This window comes from Anas acuta, chromosome 13 (assembly GCF_963932015.1).
Source record: "Anas acuta chromosome 13, bAnaAcu1.1, whole genome shotgun sequence".
NCBI lineage: Eukaryota > Metazoa > Chordata > Aves > Anseriformes > Anatidae > Anas > Anas acuta.
The window spans coordinates 21,120,208-21,141,471 of NC_088991.1; the positions used below are offsets into that span (position 1 = coordinate 21,120,208).

At 52.1% G+C, this 21,264-nt stretch overlaps 1 protein-coding gene across 3 annotated transcripts; it reads left to right on the forward strand.

Annotated features, from left to right (window-relative positions):
- Positions 1–5,601: 5,601 nt before the first annotated feature.
- EDA2R (ectodysplasin A2 receptor) lies at positions 5,602–20,819 on the forward strand. 3 transcript variants are annotated; one of them, XM_068697519.1, is made up of 9 exons: positions 5,603–5,801; positions 10,930–11,039; positions 11,412–11,590; positions 12,476–12,561; positions 12,868–13,032; positions 13,558–13,704; positions 14,087–14,601; positions 15,381–15,429; positions 15,851–20,819. In XM_068697519.1, exons 2-9 carry the CDS (start codon positions 10,953–10,955, stop codon positions 16,144–16,146), a joined length of 1,524 nt encoding a protein of 507 aa, XP_068553620.1. In that variant the 5' UTR covers positions 5,603–5,801; positions 10,930–10,952; the 3' UTR covers positions 16,147–20,819. The 3 variants fall into 3 exon arrangements, with proteins under 3 accessions (XP_068553621.1, XP_068553620.1, XP_068553622.1); XM_068697521.1 differs by lacking the exon at positions 5,603–5,801 and adding an exon at positions 9,490–9,720; XM_068697520.1 differs by lacking the exon at positions 13,558–13,704 and having other exon boundaries at positions 5,602–5,801.
- The last annotated feature ends 445 nt before the right edge of the window (positions 20,820–21,264 follow it).

The following is a 21,264-nucleotide window of genomic DNA, read 5'->3' on the forward strand; positions in this document are numbered from 1 at the left end:
TGCTGCTGTGTTGGGAGAGTGGCAGGCAACTGATGTAAATAAGAGTAATTCCACCCAAAACAGTGCTGCTGCACTGCCCATATACTTGTGATTGCTTCTGTTATGCAGCTGTAGATTCAGTTTTGCTGTAGGCTGTGGTAATTTAAAAAAGGTACAATACTTCACTGGGTACTCCTAACTTCTTTCCAAGCACATAGCTCCAGCAAGACTCACATGGGCAATAGGGTCATACAGGAGTAGTGCTTTCACCTCTGAGAGCGTTCATTTTCATCTTACCACCTCTAGGCAACAAATTGGCTCTTGTGTGTTGCTTTGGGACAGATATATTCAGCCCACAAAGACAATCCAGACCTTCCCATTGTTCCAGAGAGGTCTGATCATACCTCCACTGTTGTCACTGGAACTGGACCAAACCGAAAAACTGTGCAAAAGTTATGCTGCTCAGAACGTGACTGCAAGGTAAGAGTAATCCATGTGATGGAGGCCTTATAATGATTTTGCAGTGACCTGCACTAAGGCAGAGCCCAAAATTATCCCCTTGCTCCCAAACCTGAACAAATTAGAAACTGAGCCACTGGGATGAAGGGACAGAAGGTAAAGATGACATTTTCAGGATAGGGACCCACTTCAAACATCCAACAATTTCTGACTCCGATGTATGTGTCTCAGCGGGGCAGGCTGCCATGAAAATTGTGTGGTTGGGATGAAATGGATTTTGAAAATACACCTCAGAAAGTGAGAGGCTGCATAAAAACTGCAATGCATGGTGATGAATTGTCACGCCAGCCCAGCAAGTTCGATGTGCTAATTAGAAAGAGTTTGCCAAAGAGGTGCAGGAGCAAGAGTCACAGGCCAGTAATAAACCAGTGAAGTGAAAGGTGGCAACTGCCTCGCATGGTTCTGTGCCATCACCGTGGCATGGGTTAAAGCCTTGTCTGGAAGCAAAACCTGAATGTCAAGGCCAGTGCCTCAGTGACCGTGAGACTGCTGCCTTGTGACCTTGCTGGGGAGAAGAAGCATTTAAATGAAGCATGAGGAAGGAAGCAAATAAATGAAGCCTGGAAGCCACTGATTTACTTTGAGTGAGTTACTCAAGGCAAGTGAGAGATACAACAGGGAAGGAGCAGAATGTCTCAGTGCTGTAAAAGAAAGCATCACGGGAAGCTAATGGATGCTGAGGAGAGGGAAGCAATAGCAGGATGGCTGCAGGGGCAGTGACATGTCCCCCAGAGGGATCCCAGTCTCCTTTCTCTTGGGCCACTTGGAGACCTGTGAGTTAAAAAGGAGTAGGGGGAGAGATCTGCAGCATCCCTGGGTCACCCAGAGCTCCAAAGCCTCCCCAGCCCCCTCTCCAGAAGCTATAACAGTATTCTCACCGTATGTGATGTTTTGGAAAAGTCCAGCCTGTGTCTTCCCTCTGTGAGATGAAGACCATGCCCCAGGGCTCCTCTGTGCTGCCAAGTAGGGACAGAGGGGTTTGAGTCCCCCTTCTCACCTCAGGCTGACTTTAAGTACAGGTATTTGAGTCATTTGTAACTGTCTGAAGGGTGCAGACCTGCTGGGGCAGGGCATTTAGCAATGAGATGGAGAGGAAACAGTGGGGTAAGGCAGAGCACAGCTCATTTGGGTCTCACTGTTGAAAGCAGAGCCTGAAAGCAAGACCCACTTGGTTGCACAATACTGAGTTCAAACACACCATCTCTTCTGTCAGGAGTACTACCGGCTTATATTTTATAGTTAAACTGCAGGGTTTTGCATGTAATTGTATGAAGCAGGGGGGTCCAGAGCAGCCTGTCACGCTGGCTATGGTGTGGGCAGGATGTGTGGACTGAAAGGGGTGAAATCCTGGTCAGTGGAGTCATGGGGAGGAGGTCTCGGCTGTTCAGAAAGCCCTGTGTTTTATGGCTGGGAAGGAACAGAGAGGAGTGGTAAGGAAAAACTGCAGACAGTGAGCAAAACTGGGTCAGAGAGTAAAAGGAAAGGAATGGAAAAGTTAAGGCAAAGTGAAATTAAATCTGTGCCTGTGGTTGCGTGACCTTCATCAACTAAACTTGGAAACGAGGGCATGATTTACTCTCAACTTGCTCCGAGCAGCAGAGGTGAACAGCCCGGGCCGGGCGTGCTCCTGTCCGCAGGCTCCGACCACCCCCTGCTGGCAGCCCCCGCCTGCGGCAGCTCCCGAGCTCTGCGGTCCTTCGGCTGCAAGAAAACCCAGCTCTGGCGGCCCTCTGGAGAAATGCTGAAATGAAAGCTGCTCTGGCCCTCCCCGAAGTGCTTGCGGGCGATCTCCTCTTTCCTGCCCGTGCCTGCCTGTGAACGTGCATCCTCAGCTCCCAGAGCACGTGGAAATACCCAGAGCCAGCCTCACCAGAGGAGACGGAAAGCTGTCTTATAGGAGGGCTACAAAAGGCAGGGCTTACAGAAAGAGATAGGCAGGTTTGTTAGTCTAAGATAGCTGGGAAAAAAACAAACAAATGAGTTTTCAGGCTCAGAAATGACACTAGTTGTTTTGGAGGCTATTTGTTTTGTTTGTTTGCTTGTTTGTTTTCCAAATGTAAAGATGAACAGATTCTGAACATTTTAATGCCCAGGAAAGATTTGTGACCAGTAGTATAGGTACGGAAAAAAAACTTTAAGCATTAGCAAATGAGATGCAATATTACTTTTTATTGCCCCATACCTAAGAGACTCGAAAGGAAAGCTGACTGTCTGCCACCAGCCGAGTTGGGATTCTGTTCCTGGGTAGGTTGGGGATAAAAATTTACATGGCTCTTATGTGCTGGACAAATTCACAAGGAAAATAAGCTATCTGCACTGTTTAGTGCAAATACACCTCCTGTCCCTGAACCACAGTTCACTGGGAGGCTATTTTGGAGAGGTATCGTGTTAGCTTTGTCCTTACACTGTGGTCACTGTCAGAGGCAGGCTGTCAGCCAGCTGACTCCTGGCCAGCCAGACTTGCTCCCAGGGGATTTTGTGACCTCTCATGCTGGGAGGGGAACTGACTTTACCTCTTCTGCTTCCCAGGAAACAACGGGTGCTTGTGTAAAAGCAGATAGTGCCATTGGCCCCTTTCCCTCAGGTTTGCGTGCAGAAAGTGAGCATGGCTGCCTCCACCTCTAACCCTAACCCTAACCCTAACCCTAACCCTAACCCTAACTTGTCCACGCGGGTAAGGTGGGTTCAGTGCGCCCCCGTGAGGTTGAATCCCATGGGCGTGAAGAGGAGAAAACCTGGTTGCTGGATGCTTACATTGGGGTTGGCAGTGGTATGAAGTTGTTGAAGCATTGTCATGCTGTCATTGTCAACCCATGCAGGCAGGGCAGTCCGGGTGGGTTTGGAGGCACAGGTCTCTTTTAGAGGAACCTGGATTCAGGTGGAATCTTGAAACCTGTGTTCTGGCTTGTAAATCACAGGTAGCGTCCAGCTCACGGTTAGACTTGCAGCTCACGGTGTCCCAGGTTTAGGAGCATGTCGTGAGCACTGGGAAGCACAGTCGTGTCTTATAAAGTCTCGCCTAGTTTCCTGACTCAAGCCCCAGAGAACCAAAATACCAAGTCTTATAGAAGCCAAATGCCTTCTGAGCACCTTTTAAAAATGCCAACAACAAATCATAACTGACATGTACAGAGAAGTCATAGCACGCATGGGGTGATCACATGAAAAACCCCATTCATGTAATGGCCTTGGAGAAAAGAAACCTTTCTCACTGAGCTAGGTGGATAGATGCAGGAAACACTATACAACCAGGCAAGAGAGTAAGTTCCTTTGAATATGTGCTCTATTATTTTGAGCACTGTAAATGGAAAACACATTGAATCAAAGAACATTTAAGTCACAAATCACCCGAAAACTCTACTGCTCAGCTATATCTTATGCAATCATAAAATTTCTCATAGAGAAAAGTCAGTAGATCTCAGCCCAAAGCGGCTCCTCTCACAAGGTAAGCAACCAAAGACGCTTCTGAAAAGGTGGCCTTCCCCATGAAACAAGAACTAAAACTGGAGAAATGTTGGCCTGGAAGGGATGAGACTTCACCTGAACACCGTGCTGGTTGGGCGCTGGGCATTTCCCTCGGAGCACCTCCTCCAGCTGGATGCCAGGTGCATCAGAGCATGTGCAAAGAGGGGAATTCTGCACCGCTCCCATCGCATTTCAATATGATTTGTGAAGTCTTAGGCAGGGTTGGGCAGAGTGCTGATCTAAAATGGAAGGAAAGGTGTAAGGTGTCCAAATGACTGTGATTTCTTCACCACATCACGTTCCAAGTGCATGATTAAGCTGTTTCAGCAGGGGGACTGTGTGTTTGTGTGTGTCTGCATGCAGGTGGGGTGTTTATGGTCTGCAATTGCCCCCACAATATATTCGTGCCTGGAGCTGGGGCCCTCTACTGTTGTAAATATTCTGGTGTGTCAGAAAAGCTCGTTAAACAGATTCCCTTCTTCGGGATTCATGGTTATGCTGACTTGTAATATAGTAATGCTGCCAATTATGTTTCATAATTATAACTCAATGAAGAGAACGTGAGACAGAACATATCAGGTAATTACAGTCACAACACTAAATGTCTCAGGCCATGTTTCTGTAGGCTGAAGCTAACATCTGAAAGGCCTTAGGCTGCAAAATACATCCAAATCTGTATATTGGATGTACAGCACTTTACCTACCCAACAGATCCCTTCATCTGGAATATCAGGTGTCTGGCCAACATCCCACAGCCAGTCACTCCTGCGTGCAGTTTCACAAGCCACTAAAGCCAGCCTAAGTCTGTGCTGCCACCCAAAGGCCAGTGCTGCACCTCCCCAGGTGGCTCTCAGCTTTTGCAGACGTGCGTGGGGCAGCATTGCTGCTTGTGCCTGTGGCTGTGAGATGGTTCCAGATGGTGATCTGGATGGGGAAAAAGTAAAACACGGTAATAACATTTCCAGATTTCGTAGCACTCTGCTCTGGTGTGCATAAAACCACAAAGGGGACAGCGTAATCTCACTGAAAGGAGCTGGGAGACAGGGACGCTTCAGCCTCAGCCCCAGCTCTGGGGACAACAACCCTCTTATCAGCTCTCCGAAGTGCAGGAGCTGATGCCGACGTCCTTGCCCGTTCTGGCTGTGTGTGAGCCCTCCAGCCGAGCACGCCGCTCACACTCTGCCTGTGCCTGAGCGATGCAGGAGCAGCAGCAGCCGCACGGTGCGGGCCGGTTGCACAGGCACGGACCTGCGAGAGGCAAACTGCCCGTGTGAGCAGCGAAGCCAGCCCTGTCCTCTGCACAACAAGTCCAGCCGAGCTTTGTCCCAGTGGAGATGGCACCTTGAACCTGGCTGAAGGATGGAGAAAATCCGAGGGCCTGGGAAGGACGCAGCGGGGCAGGTGGGATCGCACACAGCCCCTCCGGGCTGTCCTCACCCCCTGCTGGGGGCAGCTCTGAGACCCAGCAAAGCCCCCGCAGGGGACACCGCGGGATGTGGCTGCGGGGGACGGAGGCAGCGGCCCCGCACGCGAGGAATTCGCGGGCGCTGCGATTTGCATAGCCCCGCCCACTCATCCCGCGCGGCCAATGGGAGGCGGCGGGGCGGGGCCTGCCGGGTGCGATCCCCCGCGCTGCCCGCGGCGCGCCCCGCTCCACGCGGCGCCGCGCGCCCTGCCCGGGAGCCACGCGTGTCCCGCCGGGGAGCCGCGCGTGTCCCGCCCGCCGCGCACCGCGCCCCGTGCCCGCGGAGCCTCCTGCCCGTGGAACACCGCACGTCCCGCCCGCGGAGCCCCGCAGCCTGCCCACGGAGCCCTGCCCCACGCGCGCCGGGACACAGGTGAGCGGCGGAGCCCACGCAGCCGCCCGCCCACCCGCGGCAGCGGCTCCCGGCGCTCCGCTGGCGCCGGTGTCACCGCCGGGCGGGAGCTGCCGGCGGGGCTGGGAGCGGCGCAGCGCGGTTGCAGCCGCCCCCGGTGCCGTGCCCGGGCGCGTGGCGCCGGGGCCGGGGGTGTCGCGGCCGTGGGGGCCGGTGCGGGGCCGGCGAGCCGGTGGCGAGTTGGTGGCGAGCTGGTGGCGAGCTGTCGGGCGTGCCCGGGCATATCCCGGAGCCCTGCCGCCTTCCCCAGGGTGGGCGGCGGGGGGCGCCGGCGGGGCCCGTCTGGGGGCCGGGGTCGGGCCGGCCGCGCGTGGGTGTGTGAGAACCGATGGCAAGTTGGGCAGAGCTCCCCGCAGCTGCTGCTCGGGTTGCGTGCCCCTGCTCCTTCGCGCTGTACCTGCGTGGGGGTGTTTGTAATTGCAGTAAGAGTTGGAGGGAAAAACAGACGCTGCAGATAACCGGAGTTGTTATTGCAGGCGAGGCAGTGACAGTTGTGAATGAGTAGAATCACAGAATCACAGAATTTCTAGGTTGGAAGAGACCTCAAGATCATCGAGTCCAACCTCTAACCTAACACTAACAGTCCCCACTGCTAGAAGTGGGGAGAAAAACAAAAAGAACAAAAAAAAAAAAAGAGAGAAGGAAAAAAAAAAAACAAACACAAACATAAAAATCAAAGGTTTCATGTAAAGTGGTAGTTCTGGAAGTCTTAGTTGAGATATCTCACGAGTCACAGACACCCAAGAAGGATGGCCAGAATTTCATTCAGTTTATATGAACACGTGTAACTGTACATGGGGGCCCTGTGACTGAAGGTATCCTGGTGCTGAGGGTGTCTGCTCGGGCAGGATGCTCTATTCTCCTTTCCTGAGCCCCGTTTGCCCACCACAGTTTCTCATGCAGCTCCTGCTGGCATGGGCAGCCCTTCCTTGGGGCCTTGGGTGAGCCGCTGCTGTGGGCAGGGATGAGGCTGTTGCCGGGTGGGTGTTTTGTGGGACTGTAAAGCTGAATGGGAGCAACAGCAGAAGCAGCAGTGATGCACCATGTCCTGTATTGCGGGTGGTTTTGGTAGTTTCAAATATCTCCCTTTGCACTTGGAATGCAAGGAGCAGAAAGTGGACGTAGCCTTGAGAGTACTGCAGGGCAGTAAGGAGAGGTGCAGCTTCTCCCAGAGTACCTCTAGTTCTTGTCTGCCATTAGGATGCTTTCCCCTAAAGCAAATATAAGTTTCCAGCCACTCCATGCCAAGTAATTAGTGGACAATTTTGTGAGCAGAACTTACAAATGTTTTGGAAAACCTACTGATTTCCAAAAAGAGCATGGAAAGACCAGGTTAAATCTTTTTTTTTTTTCCCCCTATTCTGTTTCTCTGAGCGGTGTTCTGGTCTACCAGGCATCCCGTAGGGGTGTCAGGTCACTCCCCACATGCTGGTTAGTGAAGGAAGGCACACAGAAATGCTGCCTGGTGAAAAGGACTCCGGGTTAATGAACAGGAGTGGAGGAATTAATGAGCAAGAGGCTGGGGTTAGGCATTGCCATATGCAAGACATACAGTCATATTTTCCACATAACCTTTCTTTTTTCCTCCCTCCTTTTCACTTGCAGTTTTGATTTGGGATATTTGTTCTCTAGTTCTGTTTCTCAATACATACCAGCATTCCTTTCGAGGTCCTGTTAGTGCCTCCTGGCTCTGCTAGGCAGTAATTTCATTCATGAAGCCGCCCATTGGGATCTGCTTGGGCAGCCCGGCCCCTTGGCTCGAGCAGTGGTGCCCAGGAGCTGTTCCCTGTGCGTGGACACAAGGGCACCCAAAGGAGAGGTCTTGGCTGGGGCTCTCCCAGCAGTGGGGGCAGGCAGAGACCCCCACCCCTGCCTGGAGGGGGGGGTTGTGGGTCCATGCAGGGGTGGCCCAGGGCAGGGGCTCGTGGGGCTGACCTCCTGCTGCAGGTCCTGCCCTGCCCAACCTCTGTACCTGCTGCGGTGGTGACATGGCAGGGACCAGGAGCGACATTGTTTGCACTGACTTTTTTTTTTTGGTACCCCTTCATTTATTTCCTCCTCCTTTTTGTTCCCTACCACAATCCATTAGCTGGACGCAAAAGGGGGTGTATTAATAGTTCAGATCCCCATGTAGTTTAATTTTTTTGAAAACTTAGTTTTCACAGGAAAAAGGGAATCAGGGCTCCAGAGCTGTCACTGAGGTAAATGATCTGGGACTCGCACTGTAGCTTTGATGAAATGTTTTTTTATCTGATGATGATGATCTGATGAAACTCATTCAGCAATTTACATTTTTGCTGTCTCAGTAATAACACAGCAGGGAGCACACGCTGCTCACCCAACTCAGGCAATTGTCCTGTTAAGACAGTAAAAAAGTTGTGACTTCTTTTAAGTTAGAAGATTTCACACATCTTGAAACAATGGCATTATGTTTTGCTGCCTTCCAGCTGACGATTACGTTGATACCACACCAGGTTTATATTGATCTTTGGCAGTCACCCTAAGGTCCTGTGTAGTTTTCAGAGAGGTGGGAGGGGTTTGTTTTTGTTTTTTACTTTCAGGTAATCAGGACTAGTCATTTTCATTGTTCATTAGACAATCAGAAATTGCTGCTTTACCAGGGCAGTGCTATGTGGTTTTTGATGTGTGGTTCATTTACAAATTTAAATGTCTTGGTGTTCAGGTATTGTTAATATAAAAAGGTTTTTAAGAAGTACCATCGCTTTGAATTTCATGCCAGATATCCAAGAAAGCTTTCATTCCACTTATCATTATATTGTGGCTTGAGAAACAGCAGGCCTGCTCTATGCTTCACAGTTTTGCTGGCATGGCTGTGGTGTGATGTTTCCCCCGCCATCCCTCAGCGATACCGTCATGCTGGCAGGTGTCCTAATGTACGCGTACTTGCACTGGCATAAGATTCCTTTTGCCTGTGTAACTTTCTCTATTTGGCAAACTGGTTTAAGCTGTGCCCCTCCTGGGGAGGTAGTCTGGAAGGGATGTGTCCGTATCTGCAAACCCTTCTGACATGCAGAGAAGTCTGTAAATTCACAAGAGAAAGAGGTCGTGGCAGCAGAAGTTGTTTGCACTACAGTTTCACCAAGACTTCCTTTGACACCTGTATTTCTTTCTTGTATTACGAGGACACTTTAGAGAGCTGATAGGCAGGCAGCCTGAAGTCTTTCCTCCTTTTCTCTGAGTTCAGCCCTGGGTACTGGAGTATCGGCAGTGCTGTGTGGGCAGCCCGGCGTGGTGGGATCCTGCCAAGGCTTGGGGCCCTGGAGCCCGGAGGAGCAGCAGCCTGCCAGCCTGCTGGAGTGGTGGCTATCACCCATGCTCAGCCTGTCTCCTGGTTTTTTGTTTCTCCTCCTTCATTCAGCCCGTAGCAGGAGCCTAACACTGAACTTGAATGTTTGTCCTTTGACAATGGCACAGAGGTCCCTCTTCACCACCTTCTGAGATGGTGACAAATTTCCTTTATTTATTCTATACTGTCAGTAACCTTTACACTATTTATAGGTTGTGATCCTGCCCCTCCCGAGATGTTTGCAAGATAAATTTAGCTCCCTTAGCTTCTCATTGCCGTATGTCTTCACATCCAATCCTCGCTGGCTTTCACTGCCTTTCCTTGTAGCAAGTGAGCCGCTGGCCATGTGCGTGAGCTGCAGTAAGCAGTGACTCACCTTCTAAGCTTGTCCGGGGCAGACTTCATCTCAAATGAATCCTGATGGTTCAGAGACTGGGGAACCTGGCCAAATGTCTGCTTCCTAAAGGCAGTCTGCATGGGAGTGGTGGGGGATTAGACAAAGTCCAGAGAAAGCCCGCAGAGACTCGAGCGTGTGCTGCAGGACACTTGTATCTGTGCCTGCTGGTGGAGCAGGTAGGATGTGAGGGGCTGTCGCAGGAGGGGGTGGTGGGGAGAGCTCGGTGGCCGTGCAGTCCTCTTCTTGTCCCCCTGGTCTGCGCAGGGGTCTGGCAGGGTGCTGTCCTCCTGGCTGAGCCAGCCATCTCCTGGGGCCCTGAACAGGACAGCTCTGGCTCAAATGCCAAGTTTCCCAGGTGTTTCAGACTGTTTGGAGTGGTGCTCTTCAAAAGAGCGTTTCCAAGTGTTTCCTGCTCCTGGTGGGTGTTCAGAAGTTAACAGGTCTTGCTGTCAAGGCAGGATGAATTTCTCTACTGGTCGGCTGCAGAAGGTTCAGAGAGAAGTAGAAGGAAGAGTGGTCCTGTGGGGGTGGATTTTATTTAATTTCTGTCATGATAAGAACCCACTTAGAATATACAGCAAAGCACAAACAGCCCTGAAATGGTAAACAAAAAAAAGTTGCTCGGTTTTGTAGCTTTGGGTTTTGTTGCTTGTTCTTGGTGAATCTTCAGTCTTGTGTTCTCTCATGAGCCACACTCACTGAAGGTGGAAATTGTGTTTCCACTGAGACTAGGGGCAGTTCTGTCGTTAATTTCAGCAGATCCATTCATTCCCCTCGGAAAGGCTCTGGATGGTGTTTTGCAGGGAGATGGGTGCTTGTCTTGGCAGCCCTCCGAGGCAGCTGCAAGTGAGCCCGTGTCATGCTGAGAGCTTCGAGCAGCCTGCGCAGCCCTGGGCTGTGGCTGTGGGGTCTGGGCGTGTGTCCTGGCTGGCTGGGACTGCCTGTCGTGGCACTGGCCAGAGTTTGGCTGCCAGATCCCTGAGCTGGGGCTCATCCCTCTGGGTGACAGTCTGGGGTGCCCTAAAATACAGCTGGAGCCAGCAAAACCCACTACCTGCCCGTTGAACCAGTGGCTTGAGTGGTCACAGTATCTAGCTTAATATTTCTTCTACCTTGAGGACTGCAGTATGGCAGCAAAATCGGGTAGTTTGTCTGCAGCCTTCCTGAGAAAGCATCTTCTTTCCTTCCTGAGCTTTCTGTGCAGGCTGCTGCGTGGGTGAGAGCAGGCAGTCTGGCTCCTGCCAAAGTGACATTCTTGGTGCATAAGAAGTGCAGGCTGTCTTCCTGGCCAGTGTGGAAACTTTTGCCCAGAAAAGGGCACGTTGCTCCTCGTAAGTATTGGGACTTGCTATGACCTCTGTGCTTTTTCTTCCTCCCTTCTTCAGGTTCCGGCACCTCCCCAGCCTCAATGGACTGCAAAGAGAGCGAGGACCCGTATGAGCACAGCAAATGCACCCCATGTCGAAACTGCATGCCTGGGCAGGAGCTTTCCAAGGTAAATTGCTCTGGAAGAACTAGGAATCATCTAGCACCAAGGTTTTTACAGTGCTGGATGAATCCTCTGCTAATTGTCATTAAGAAGGATGATCCCCATACATTAGAAGTAGCTAATCCTCTTTGGGAAGGGAAGATAAGCGGTTTCACTCACCTTGCATAGGAGGGTGAGAAGACAGAAGTAAAAAGTGGGGAGGAATTCCAGGTTTCTGCTCAGGTGGTTCTCTTTTTGCCAGAGGAAATCTGAATTTTCTCCCAGTCAGTTTGGAGGACCTTTACACCACATGCCTCCAAAGAAGAGATGCCGTTTCTTTCAGTATAACCTGGGGTTCTGAAGTGGCTTCTCACTGCAGCCCAACCTCGTGTCTTGCAGGAATGTGGTGATGGTACAGGGGGGGATGCGCAGTGCGTTCCCTGCCCACCCAGGAAGTTTAAGGATAGCTGGGGCCATCACAGCTGCAAGCCCTGCCTGTCCTGCGCTCTCATCAACCGCATCCAGAAGTCCAACTGCACAGCAACGACCAACGCGGTCTGTGGGGAGTGCCTGCCGGGGTGAGTAGGGCCGGGTCCCTGCCCCAGGCCCGCAGTGGTGGTTACTCCTGGGAGCATGCGGGGAGGGGTTGGCTACAGGGAGCTTCCCCTGAGGCCGCTTCTCACACGGTGCTTAGGATGAGCCCTGGTGGCCCAGAGCTGCCTCTCTGAGGAACCACAAATCAGAGCCATCCGAAGGGAACCTGAAAGCTCCCGCGAATGAGCAGTGGAAGACTTCCAGGCCTGAGCTCTTCCTGTGGACACCCGGGTGGCCAAGCCCCGGAGGAGGAGTGTCTGTTGACCACTGCAATTAGCAGTCCCTGAAGAGGAGGGTAGAGACCATACCTCGAGTGATGGGTGCCTCTTTCCAAGCACAGTCATGTGGAGGAAGCTGTGGTTTCTTTAACTGTTGATTTTTAGCTAATTTTTTAAGGAGTTCCTGAAGTGAAGACTGCTACATACAGCCTATGAAATGCCTGAGAGCTGCAGACTATTTCTTAGCAAGCAATGTGGTTTGTGACAGAGGAATGTCAGAGCTCTGGTTTTTGAATCCCTTCCCAGACCAAGTTGCTAGCTGGAGTTTTTCTGTGGTTTTGTGGAGCTATTAATCACCATCGCCCTCCTTTAGCAAGACCCGGGGAAGGGGGAGGAGGGAGGCGGGAGGCTGCTTCTGGGTGATGTCACTCCTTGGCAAAAGCAGCTACCGAAGTGAAAAAGTAGCTCAGAGCACTGCGTGAGCCGGCATCTGGGAGAGACATGGTGCCTCGTGCCTTCTCGGCGTGCTGTGGCACGAAGGAGGCTCGGCTGCCGCCGGCTGAGGGAGGCGGGCGCGTCTTCTCGTGGTGGGGGGGGCGTGAGCTGGCTCCTGGCCCCACGCTGCTGAGAACCCTCTCTGCTCTCTTACAGGTTCTACCGCAAGGCACGGATCAGCGGGCAGCTGGGCTGGGAGTGTATCCCGTGCACCAAGCAGACGCCCTCCTCTGAGCCCCAGTGTAGGTGCCCCACAGCCCACCTCCTGTGGGTGGCCTGGCCCTTGGGTGCAGGGAGCAGGGGGACGGGGCTGGGCGGCTTCGTGGTGTGCGTGGGAAGTTGTGACCGTGCCGAAGGTGTGTGTTCGGATGTGCATTTGCACCATCCTTGAGCCATTGCTGCTTGTTCTCTCCACAACACTGAACCCCTGTCCTGTGTGGGCCCAATGGAAGAAGCTTGTTTGTTATATGTGAAGGGTGAAGGGGCAGGGAAGGGGTGGCCCAAAGCCTTTGGGTCGGGTTCCAACACTGTGTCTGGTGTGTGTGCAGGTCGATCCAGAACAAGCCTGGTGAAAGTAGCAGTCCCCACGGTACCTCCCCAGGACACAGCCCTTCTCGCACTGACCAGCAGTGCCCTAGTCATCATTGTGCTGGTGCTTCTGGCCCTCTCCATCATCTACTGCAAGCGGTTCTGGAAGAGCCAGTGCCAGCGAGGTGAGTCAGTGCGTGCAGCATTTCTCTGTTCTCCCTTTGCTGTTTATACATGTTTCTGGCCCCTTTGTTGCTGGGTAGAGCACTGTCCCGAGCACTGGAAGTCATTCCTCTATTCATAGAGAATAGATGGCTCATCCTGCTTTTCACATCTGCAGGACTTCTCTTGCTTTTTTGTACCTGCACGAAGACACAGAGGATCCTCCCTCCTCTTTACTACCATAATTAGTGGGAGGAAAATGTCGTTTTGCTGTCAGTTGGCATTCTCTCTTGCTGGGGCTTCTCAAGGGCAGGTAGATGTTAAGTGGCTTTTTGCAGTGCAGGACCAGTGGGGCTGGAAGTACAGAGGTAGGAAGGAGTATGTTTGATGGCCCAGGCTGGGGTGCATTCATGTTGGCATTCACCAGACGGTGAGCCAGGGAGCTGCTGTCTCCCAGCTCCTCGCCAGCAGACATACCATGCAGCTGAGGCCATGCTAGGGACACAAGCCAAGCCTTTGCTCAGACTGGTTCTTCTCTATCCTCCAAGTCTTCCTGAGGACTCAGAATTTCTCAGGCCAGCGAGCGATGTTCCCCACGTCGGCTGCACCTGGCAGGTTTCTGTGTGAAGAGCAGATGTCTGGTCCCTGCTGCCTGGGCGTGAAGAACCTGAGCCCCTGCTACAGGCAGGCGGAAGGTACCCGTTCCTCTCGCTTTCCTCTTGGGGGGGAAGGGAGGACAATGCTGGGCTCCAGTTCACACAGTCTGAAGATAATCTGAGACTTTCTGAGGAGGGAAGACGGAGAGTGTCCAGGTTCCACCAAAATGAAATTTGGGGTCTTCTGTTAACAACTGCTTGCAGATTTTGTACCAGAAACACTTGCACTCAGCTCTGGTGGCTCTCAAGCCTCCATCCAGCCATGTCCTAGCTGTCACTGTGGTGGGGGTGGCACAGATGGGACTCAAAGCTTTGCAGAGGGGTTGTGGAGTCATGGTGTTGGGCCAAGGGCAGAAGGCTGTGGGAGGTGGGACGGGGCAAGGTCCGCACCTCACTGAGCTGTGGCCCTTTCCTATTCCAGGCCCGGTGGAAGCAGTTCAGTTCATTTCAGAGGGAGAAGCCATCAGCCTCCAGCTGCCGCCCACGCAGCCGGAGCTGGAGCTGCCGTCGGCTGTGGCGGTCAGCCCTGCCTCCAAAGGCCAGCTGGTGAGGAGCGTCCTGGAGAGCCAGCCCCTGGTCAGGAGCTCGGGCTGCAGCGACCGCCTGGCCACCGCCTTGGCCCCCTCCGACCTCAGGCCAGGCCAGCGGGGAGTGCCGGAGGCACTGGCCCCCCTCTCCTCCTGCGCCTCCGAAATGCAGCACAAGTGGCCCCATGCCCCGGTGGAGTGCACCGAGCTCGACCTGCAGAAGTTCTCCTCCCAGGTGGAGTTTGTGGGCAGCGAGAGGTCGGAGGAGGTGGGGAGCCAGGCAACACGAGGAGTCCCCAGGGAGGGGGGCAGTGCAGCGCTGGAGGCTGGGAGCAGCCTCGTGGTGGACCCGGCGAGGGGCCTGTCCCCCACCGTCCAAAACCCCACTGCTGAGAGCGGGGAGCAGCCGGTAAGTTCTTCCTCATCACCTCTCTGACACACCATCACGTGTCCTGGCCCTTGGGCACAGAAGGCTAGCGGGTTAGGGATGTGGGTTCCTAAGCTTTAGGGTCATTAATGTCTAGGGTGACCAGGTAACTACCGAAAATGATTTGCCAGATGTTTCATGGCATGTTTGGGAGTAGGTGAGGATCGTTTTCCATAGGTCATGTCAGAGCCGTGGAGCAGCTGGTGAGCCAGCACAAGTCCAGTGTATCTCCCAGAGGAAAGGATTAGCATTCTAAGTGGATTGGCCATCACTGCAGGTGGCATAAGGTCACCAGCCCTCAGAGGGCCGTCAGCCACAGACAGGACCTGTTGGGATGGTTTCAAATACTAAAAAGACCGGAGTCCATTTATTCAGTGTATAAACCCACCTTTAGCTATGCGTTAACCGATGTACTCTGTGGGTGTTTCTTAGACTCTTGCTCATCTAGAAAGCTGACCTGGCACCAGGAGTCAGTGATTCCTACTCCTGCCCAGGTTAGCTTATAATGAGACTAGTCATTAACATAATTGAGGTTCAGAAAATGCCTGGTAAAATTATATATATACATATTAACTTAGCTCCAGGTCACTGTTTATGGAAGCAGTTTGCTGGGGGGCCCTCAGAGGTTGTTAGCTCCTGGGATAGTAATGCTGGCATGACAAGTGCCATTGCTTTGAACCTTTGTGGTGGCCCTGGGAGGACTGACAGGCATCATTGTTGCTGTCAGACTGTCCCCAACCTTGGTGTCTTTCTCTTTCCAGGTGAATGATGCCCAGAGCCTTGTGACTCAGATCAGTAACACAATGAAGGGTAAGTGTCTTCCCAGCCTCATTTGTTCACCATGCATTGGGGTAGCAGAGATGCAGATTTTGATAAGGAGCTCCTCCAAAAGCCTACCTTGGCTGTGTGGAGGTGACACTCATTACAGGGATGTGGTGACTTTCACTGCCTTTGGTGCTAGTTTCCAGGTTAGATATCCTGCAGTACTGCTCAAAGTGGCTTGAGGGTGGGTGGTGAATGGACACCCAATTATTGCATGTTGGCAGTCTCCCCAGGACTGATCCGGTTCTGTGTTGCTGAGCTCTGAAAGCAATATTGGAGGAGATCCCTGCCATGACAAGTAGATGTTTCACCAGCTTGGCAGGGACGGGGGTTTGAATCTAGCTAGTGTTTATTCTCACCAAACCTGGACGTGGTTTCTAACCCCACTTTTCTGTATTGCTGCCCCCAGGTCTCCCTGTTTCAGAGCTGCCCCATTCCTTGGTGCAGTCGCTTGCCTTCTTGTTAGACCCGTCCTTGAATGGTGTGAAGAACTTCAGCCACGTGGCACTGGAGCTGGGGGTTGCACCCCAGTTTCTGGGACGGATATCTGGATTTGAGCAGCTCATCACTCACCTCACCTACTCAGGAGACTCGGTCACAATCCCTCATCTGGCCCAGGCTCTGCAGCGACTGCAGCGGTTCGACGCCTTGCTCCTGCTGTGTGACCACTTTGCTCTCAGCCAGATTCAGGGCCACCAGTGCTAGGATAAGATGGAAGGGATGGAGGAAACTTCAAGCATTGTGTGTACTGGTACGGGAGAGGATCTGGTAGCCCTGTGGTCACACAATCTCTCTAACATGCATGTGGGGAGTATGTGGAGAGAGTCTTTGCATTGTGGAATAGAAGCACATGAGGAGGAGTCTCCCTCCTTGGAGAAGAGCGGAGGAGCTGGGGAGGTGACAGTACTGTGTATCCTCACAGCTGTCACTCCTGCCCCTTCTGGGCAGGTTGTGCTCAGCACCTCCGAGTTCATTTTTCTTCATCTGTACTTAACCCATGTCCAGCAGCAGAGCGGTGTCACAATCACTGTGCTGCCTGTCTGTAATAAGCCCTGTCCTTTGCGAGTTGCTGGCATTGGGATGAATTCTGTGAGGTCCCTGGCCACACGCTCTGCAGGGGCTTGGGCTTGGTTGTGTGCCACTCTCTTACAGGGCCAACAATCACTTCTCTCCCATTCCAGCTTTTCAGAACATTTTCCTTTGGCCAATACTGTGTTATTTTTTTCTGGGTTCCTGTTGCCACTTTGAGTTGAAATTTTGTTTGCTCCTCCCTGTGTGACCATTGCTGCTGTGGCAGGGAGAGCTGAGCAGTCAGTCTCTGTGCCAGTGCAGCACGTGGCATGTTTAAATTAATTTCCTTTACTTGAACTGGTGTAGTTTTCTTAAAGAAGTTCCAAGTTGATCACCAGGGTACTTTGATGTACAGTTGTGTTAGGTGCAGTGCTGTGCTGCTCCTTGCCCAGGGCAGTTTTTGCTCCCCGGTCTGCTGGTGACTGCCTCTACTCAGCTGTGCTGGCAGCCTCCTCGGTGTGCATCAGGCATTGCAGGCTGATGCGGGGTGCCAGAGGCAGGGACCCTCCTCTGCCTTCTGCAGGGAACAGCTGGTGCCCTGCCAGTGCCAGGCATGTAGGGGTCAGCTGGAGACTGAAGACTGCGACTGTGCTGCAGTGAGTGTTGAAGTCCCTGTGGCAGAGCAGGTTTGCTTTAGAATATTTTCTTTTTTTTTCTTTTCCTGCCTAAAAACAAGCTAATTTTCTCATTTTTGGGAGTAGGTCTTATGGAGGAAACACCCTTCTGCATTTAATTTGTTCCTGGAGGATTTGTCAGAGCTTGCAGCGCTTTCGCCTGCATGGGGCTCCCCTCAGTTTTGGTTGTGGAGCTGCAGGGCAGCTTGCTGGGTTGGTGGCTGCTGTGCTGTTGTTCTCCTCTGTCTGCCACCAGCTTCAGGGTCTCGCAGTGTCACAGGGGGTTTGGCCAGGCGGTCCGACAAGTGGGACTTGGGGGTCCATGGTGGAGTGGCTCATGAGGCTAGAGAAGACCTGCAGTGGGAAGCCGTGCCCTGCCTGCCGGCAGCAGTGTCTGTGCAAGCCTCCCGCTCCAGGATTTTTGTCGGGGGCGAATCCTTGCGCAGCAGGCGAGGCGCAGGGAGCGGCCCTGCGGGGGTGGACGGGAATGCGGGGCCGCCGTCAGCTGGGGAAGCTGCCCCGGCCGCCCGGCACGCGCCTGGCCCCGCTGTGCCGCCGCCTCCCGGGACGGGGATGCCTGTCCCACTGAGGTCATGGCGCGGAGCAGCTGAGCGGCCTTCGCCCTGTGCCTGGCTCCAGCCTCTCTGCAGCCAGGGCAGGAGGCCTGCTGCGAGCTGGTTGCTTGCCAAGGAAGGCAGGAGGTGTCAGCCCCCAGCTTTGTCCCTGCCACTTGCACCAGGACTACTAAAGCCTTTTACACCCTCCTCTGGAGCAATGAAATGGACCCACTGTGCTTACTCAACCAGGACAGTGCCTGATCCCACTGAAGATCAGAGTCAAAAATGCCTTTAGGTCAGCGGGAGCGGGTTTTTGCCTCTGCTGCCATGTGCCAGGGAGAACAAGCCTGTCTTGTTTCTTCCCCTCTTTCTATGCCGTTTTGTGCCCGCTTAGTTTTACTGCCCAACTTTTTCCGCCCTGTCCTTGGGGTCTGTTGGACATCTCATGCCATTTCCACCCTTCCCTGGTGCTGCTGTCCCCTCGCAGCCTCCACTCCCAGCCCCTGTACGCGGTGCGGCTCCTGCAGGGCTCAGTGCCCTGGGTGGCTGCGGGCCCCGAGTGCCCCAGGACCTGCAGGGGGTTTGAGCCACGGTGCTGGCTGTGTGTGTGTCCCTCCTGAAGGCTGCAGCTGATGGCTGGCTCTGAGCGCTGCTTCCCATGCTGTCCTTGCCCCTGGCGGCATGGTGGCCGCCAGCAAGCGGCACTGTTACCCTGCCCGCCGCCACCAGGGCATCCCCAGGCTTTGCCTTTTATCTGACCACAGTACTTGGAAAAAGCAAGCGACCTTCTGGGAACACAGCCCTTTGCTCAGATCTGCCCAAACAGCAGTATTAATAGCTGCTCTGTTTCCCCCCCTTCCCCCTTTCTCTTGTTAAATGCTGTTAAGACTTGAACACACTCAGGATGTGGTCAGATAACAGGAGGCATGGACAGCTTCAACTGGATGTGACACTTTATCTCTGTTTATTTCTTTCAGAGTCATGGTTGTTTTATTGCTCTTTGCTTTGTGAGAACCAGAAGCGTTAGACCTTGTACCCGTATTTGGCTGGGGTGATGTACTTGGTCTGTTATGAAGCAGTCAGAAAAAGTATTTCTAGTGTAAATGCAGCCTGGGGATAAGGTTTTTCCATCGAAGGCTTATCTGTGGCAGGGAGAGAGTGTGTTCACATTAATCATGTAACAAAATCAAATATTTAATCTCTTTATGGACACACAATGGGAATGAAGATTACTTATACATCTGTAGGTGAATTAAAAAAAAAACATCCATGCAGCTTAATTAATCAGGCATGGCTTTGAACTTGAAGCAGGTGTAGGTGGGTTGTCCTGCATGTCCCTGCCCATCCAGTGGGGTGCAGGATGGCGGAGCAGGCTCCTTCCCAGCGCAACGCTGTGGGATTGGGAGCAAACAATGGCTAGCAACAGCCTGGTAAACGAGAAATGGAGTGAATAAAAGGGTTTTCATCACTTGTGTGCTGCAGAGCCTCGCTGGGGGCCAGTGGTCTCTGTCCCTCCTGCGCTTGCTGGGTGTTCCTGTTGATGTAGGTGGGGTCTGCATTTGTTGTTTTTCTTTTTTGTTGTTGCTGTTCTATTAAGGAATCAACCCCATTCCCCTAACAATTTAAGGTAAACTTATATTTTAGCTGTTTGGTATCTGAGCAACATTGTTCACATTCAAAACCTACCTCGCCGTGGTGCTGGGGAGGCGGCACGTGGGGCTGCTCTGCCAGCCCTGCCCTGCGCACTGGGAGCGCCGGGGCAGCCACCTCCACGGCAGGTCTGTGGGTAGCTGTGTTTTAACTGTTTTAACTGTTCTTGAGAAGACTCGAGCCTGCTCAGAGCCTTTTACACAGTCGCAGTGTGAGCTTCTGTGGATGGTGCTTCATGGGTGCTCAGTCCCACACTGTACTGTTGTGGAGTGGGCTTTTTAATGGCAGTGGGCTCCTGTCCCAGGGCTGCTCCCACCTGTGCTGATGTCCGTAGCCAGCAGCCGCCATCCAGCTGTGCTGTCAGCAGTCTCAGAATCAGCTGTGTTTACATGGCCTTTAATTTAGCCAGCTCAAGGCCCTTTGGGCTGATTTTTCACAAGTCTAGCTGAAGTCCTCAGAAGAAGGGGGACCACAGGAGTCTGAAAGACAGGCTCTGGCGCTGCACTTTGGACACTGGCAAATGGTGGCCATCACTGGGCAGGTGGGCGAGCTTCAGTTTCTTTAGCTGGGAACCAATAGACTTGGTACTTGACTTTTCTGCTTTTTCTTAATGGTATTTTCAGCACAATAGATGGAATGTAAGGGAAGGAAATTCTCATAGCGCTGGATCTCACATTTCAGCTTCAGGAAGCTACCAAAGCCAAGCTGGCATGGTTCAAAAAGAGTTGAAAGAAATAAATTAATCCAGTATCTATGCAAACTTTAGCTGTGATTGAACAATGGAAATACTCTTGGGTGGTGAGATTTTTTTTTTATTTTTTTTACAAGCAATTGTTTTGACACTAGTCCTGTCTGGAAGTCTGATTTACAGAAGAATTTGTGATGGGTTTCAGTCCAGCCCTGTTCTGAAAGCTTCTAAGCATACACTTAAAAATAGGCATATGTTTAAATCTTATTAAAATAAAGAAGTAATTTGTACATCCTTGGATGCTATTCTCAAACAGGGTGCTTATAAGAATTCACTACACTCTTACATGAGTGGACAATACTGAAGAAAATTTTTTACAATATGGGCACGCTCTGAAAAATCTGCAAGTGGAGATGCCCTGTGGGGAGGTGCCCTGTGTGTTTTAGATTAATTAACAATGCAAATTCTGGTGCTTTTCTAAAACTAAATAAATAATTTTTTGTAGTCATAGTTTACTGCTGGGAATACATGATAATTTTTATGGTGGATGTTCTGTTTTCTTTAAGGTTATGAATAGGTTATTTATATTTTTGTAAATCCTGTGTCATTAGCATTGTAATTCTGAAGTTTATTTGTTTCCATTGTTTTTTTGGGGTGAAGTTTGTATTCAAATAAAAGTGTCTGAAACTCCTAAGTTTTGTTAAACAAGGGGTGTCTGAGTTCCCCACATTCCACCCAGACATAGTGCTGTTGAATGCTGTGTGCTTGTAGTTAAATAAATTCCAGAGTTGGAGGTGATGATGCGCTGTGAGTTTTAATTCTGTCCTTCCTGCCCAGGGGTCCCAGTCTGTTGGGTGTGGAGGAGCCTGACCCAGTGCCCACACTGCTGAAACGCAGGCTGGGGGCAGAAGCAGAGTTGTGTGCTGATATCCTATTCATGTTCGGTGGCACACAGCAGCTGCTACTTGTTCTGCAGGCCTGGTTTCTCTCAGAAGTGCCAAATCCTGGGTGGGGTTTGTCTGTGGGCCCAGCTCCTGGGGAGGGGGAAGAGGCAGAGATGCTATAGAGACCCTATACATGCTACCCAAGGAGCCTCCTGTTTCTGTAGCTTCAATGAGGAACAGTTGTTCTTTCAGCTTGTAATTAGAGTCCTTATTAAGTCTGTTCATGCCCCTGAACTCAGTCTGCTCTTAGTATTCGTATTAGAGTGTAGGATATCATTTTTTGTTCCAGTTAAGGCTAT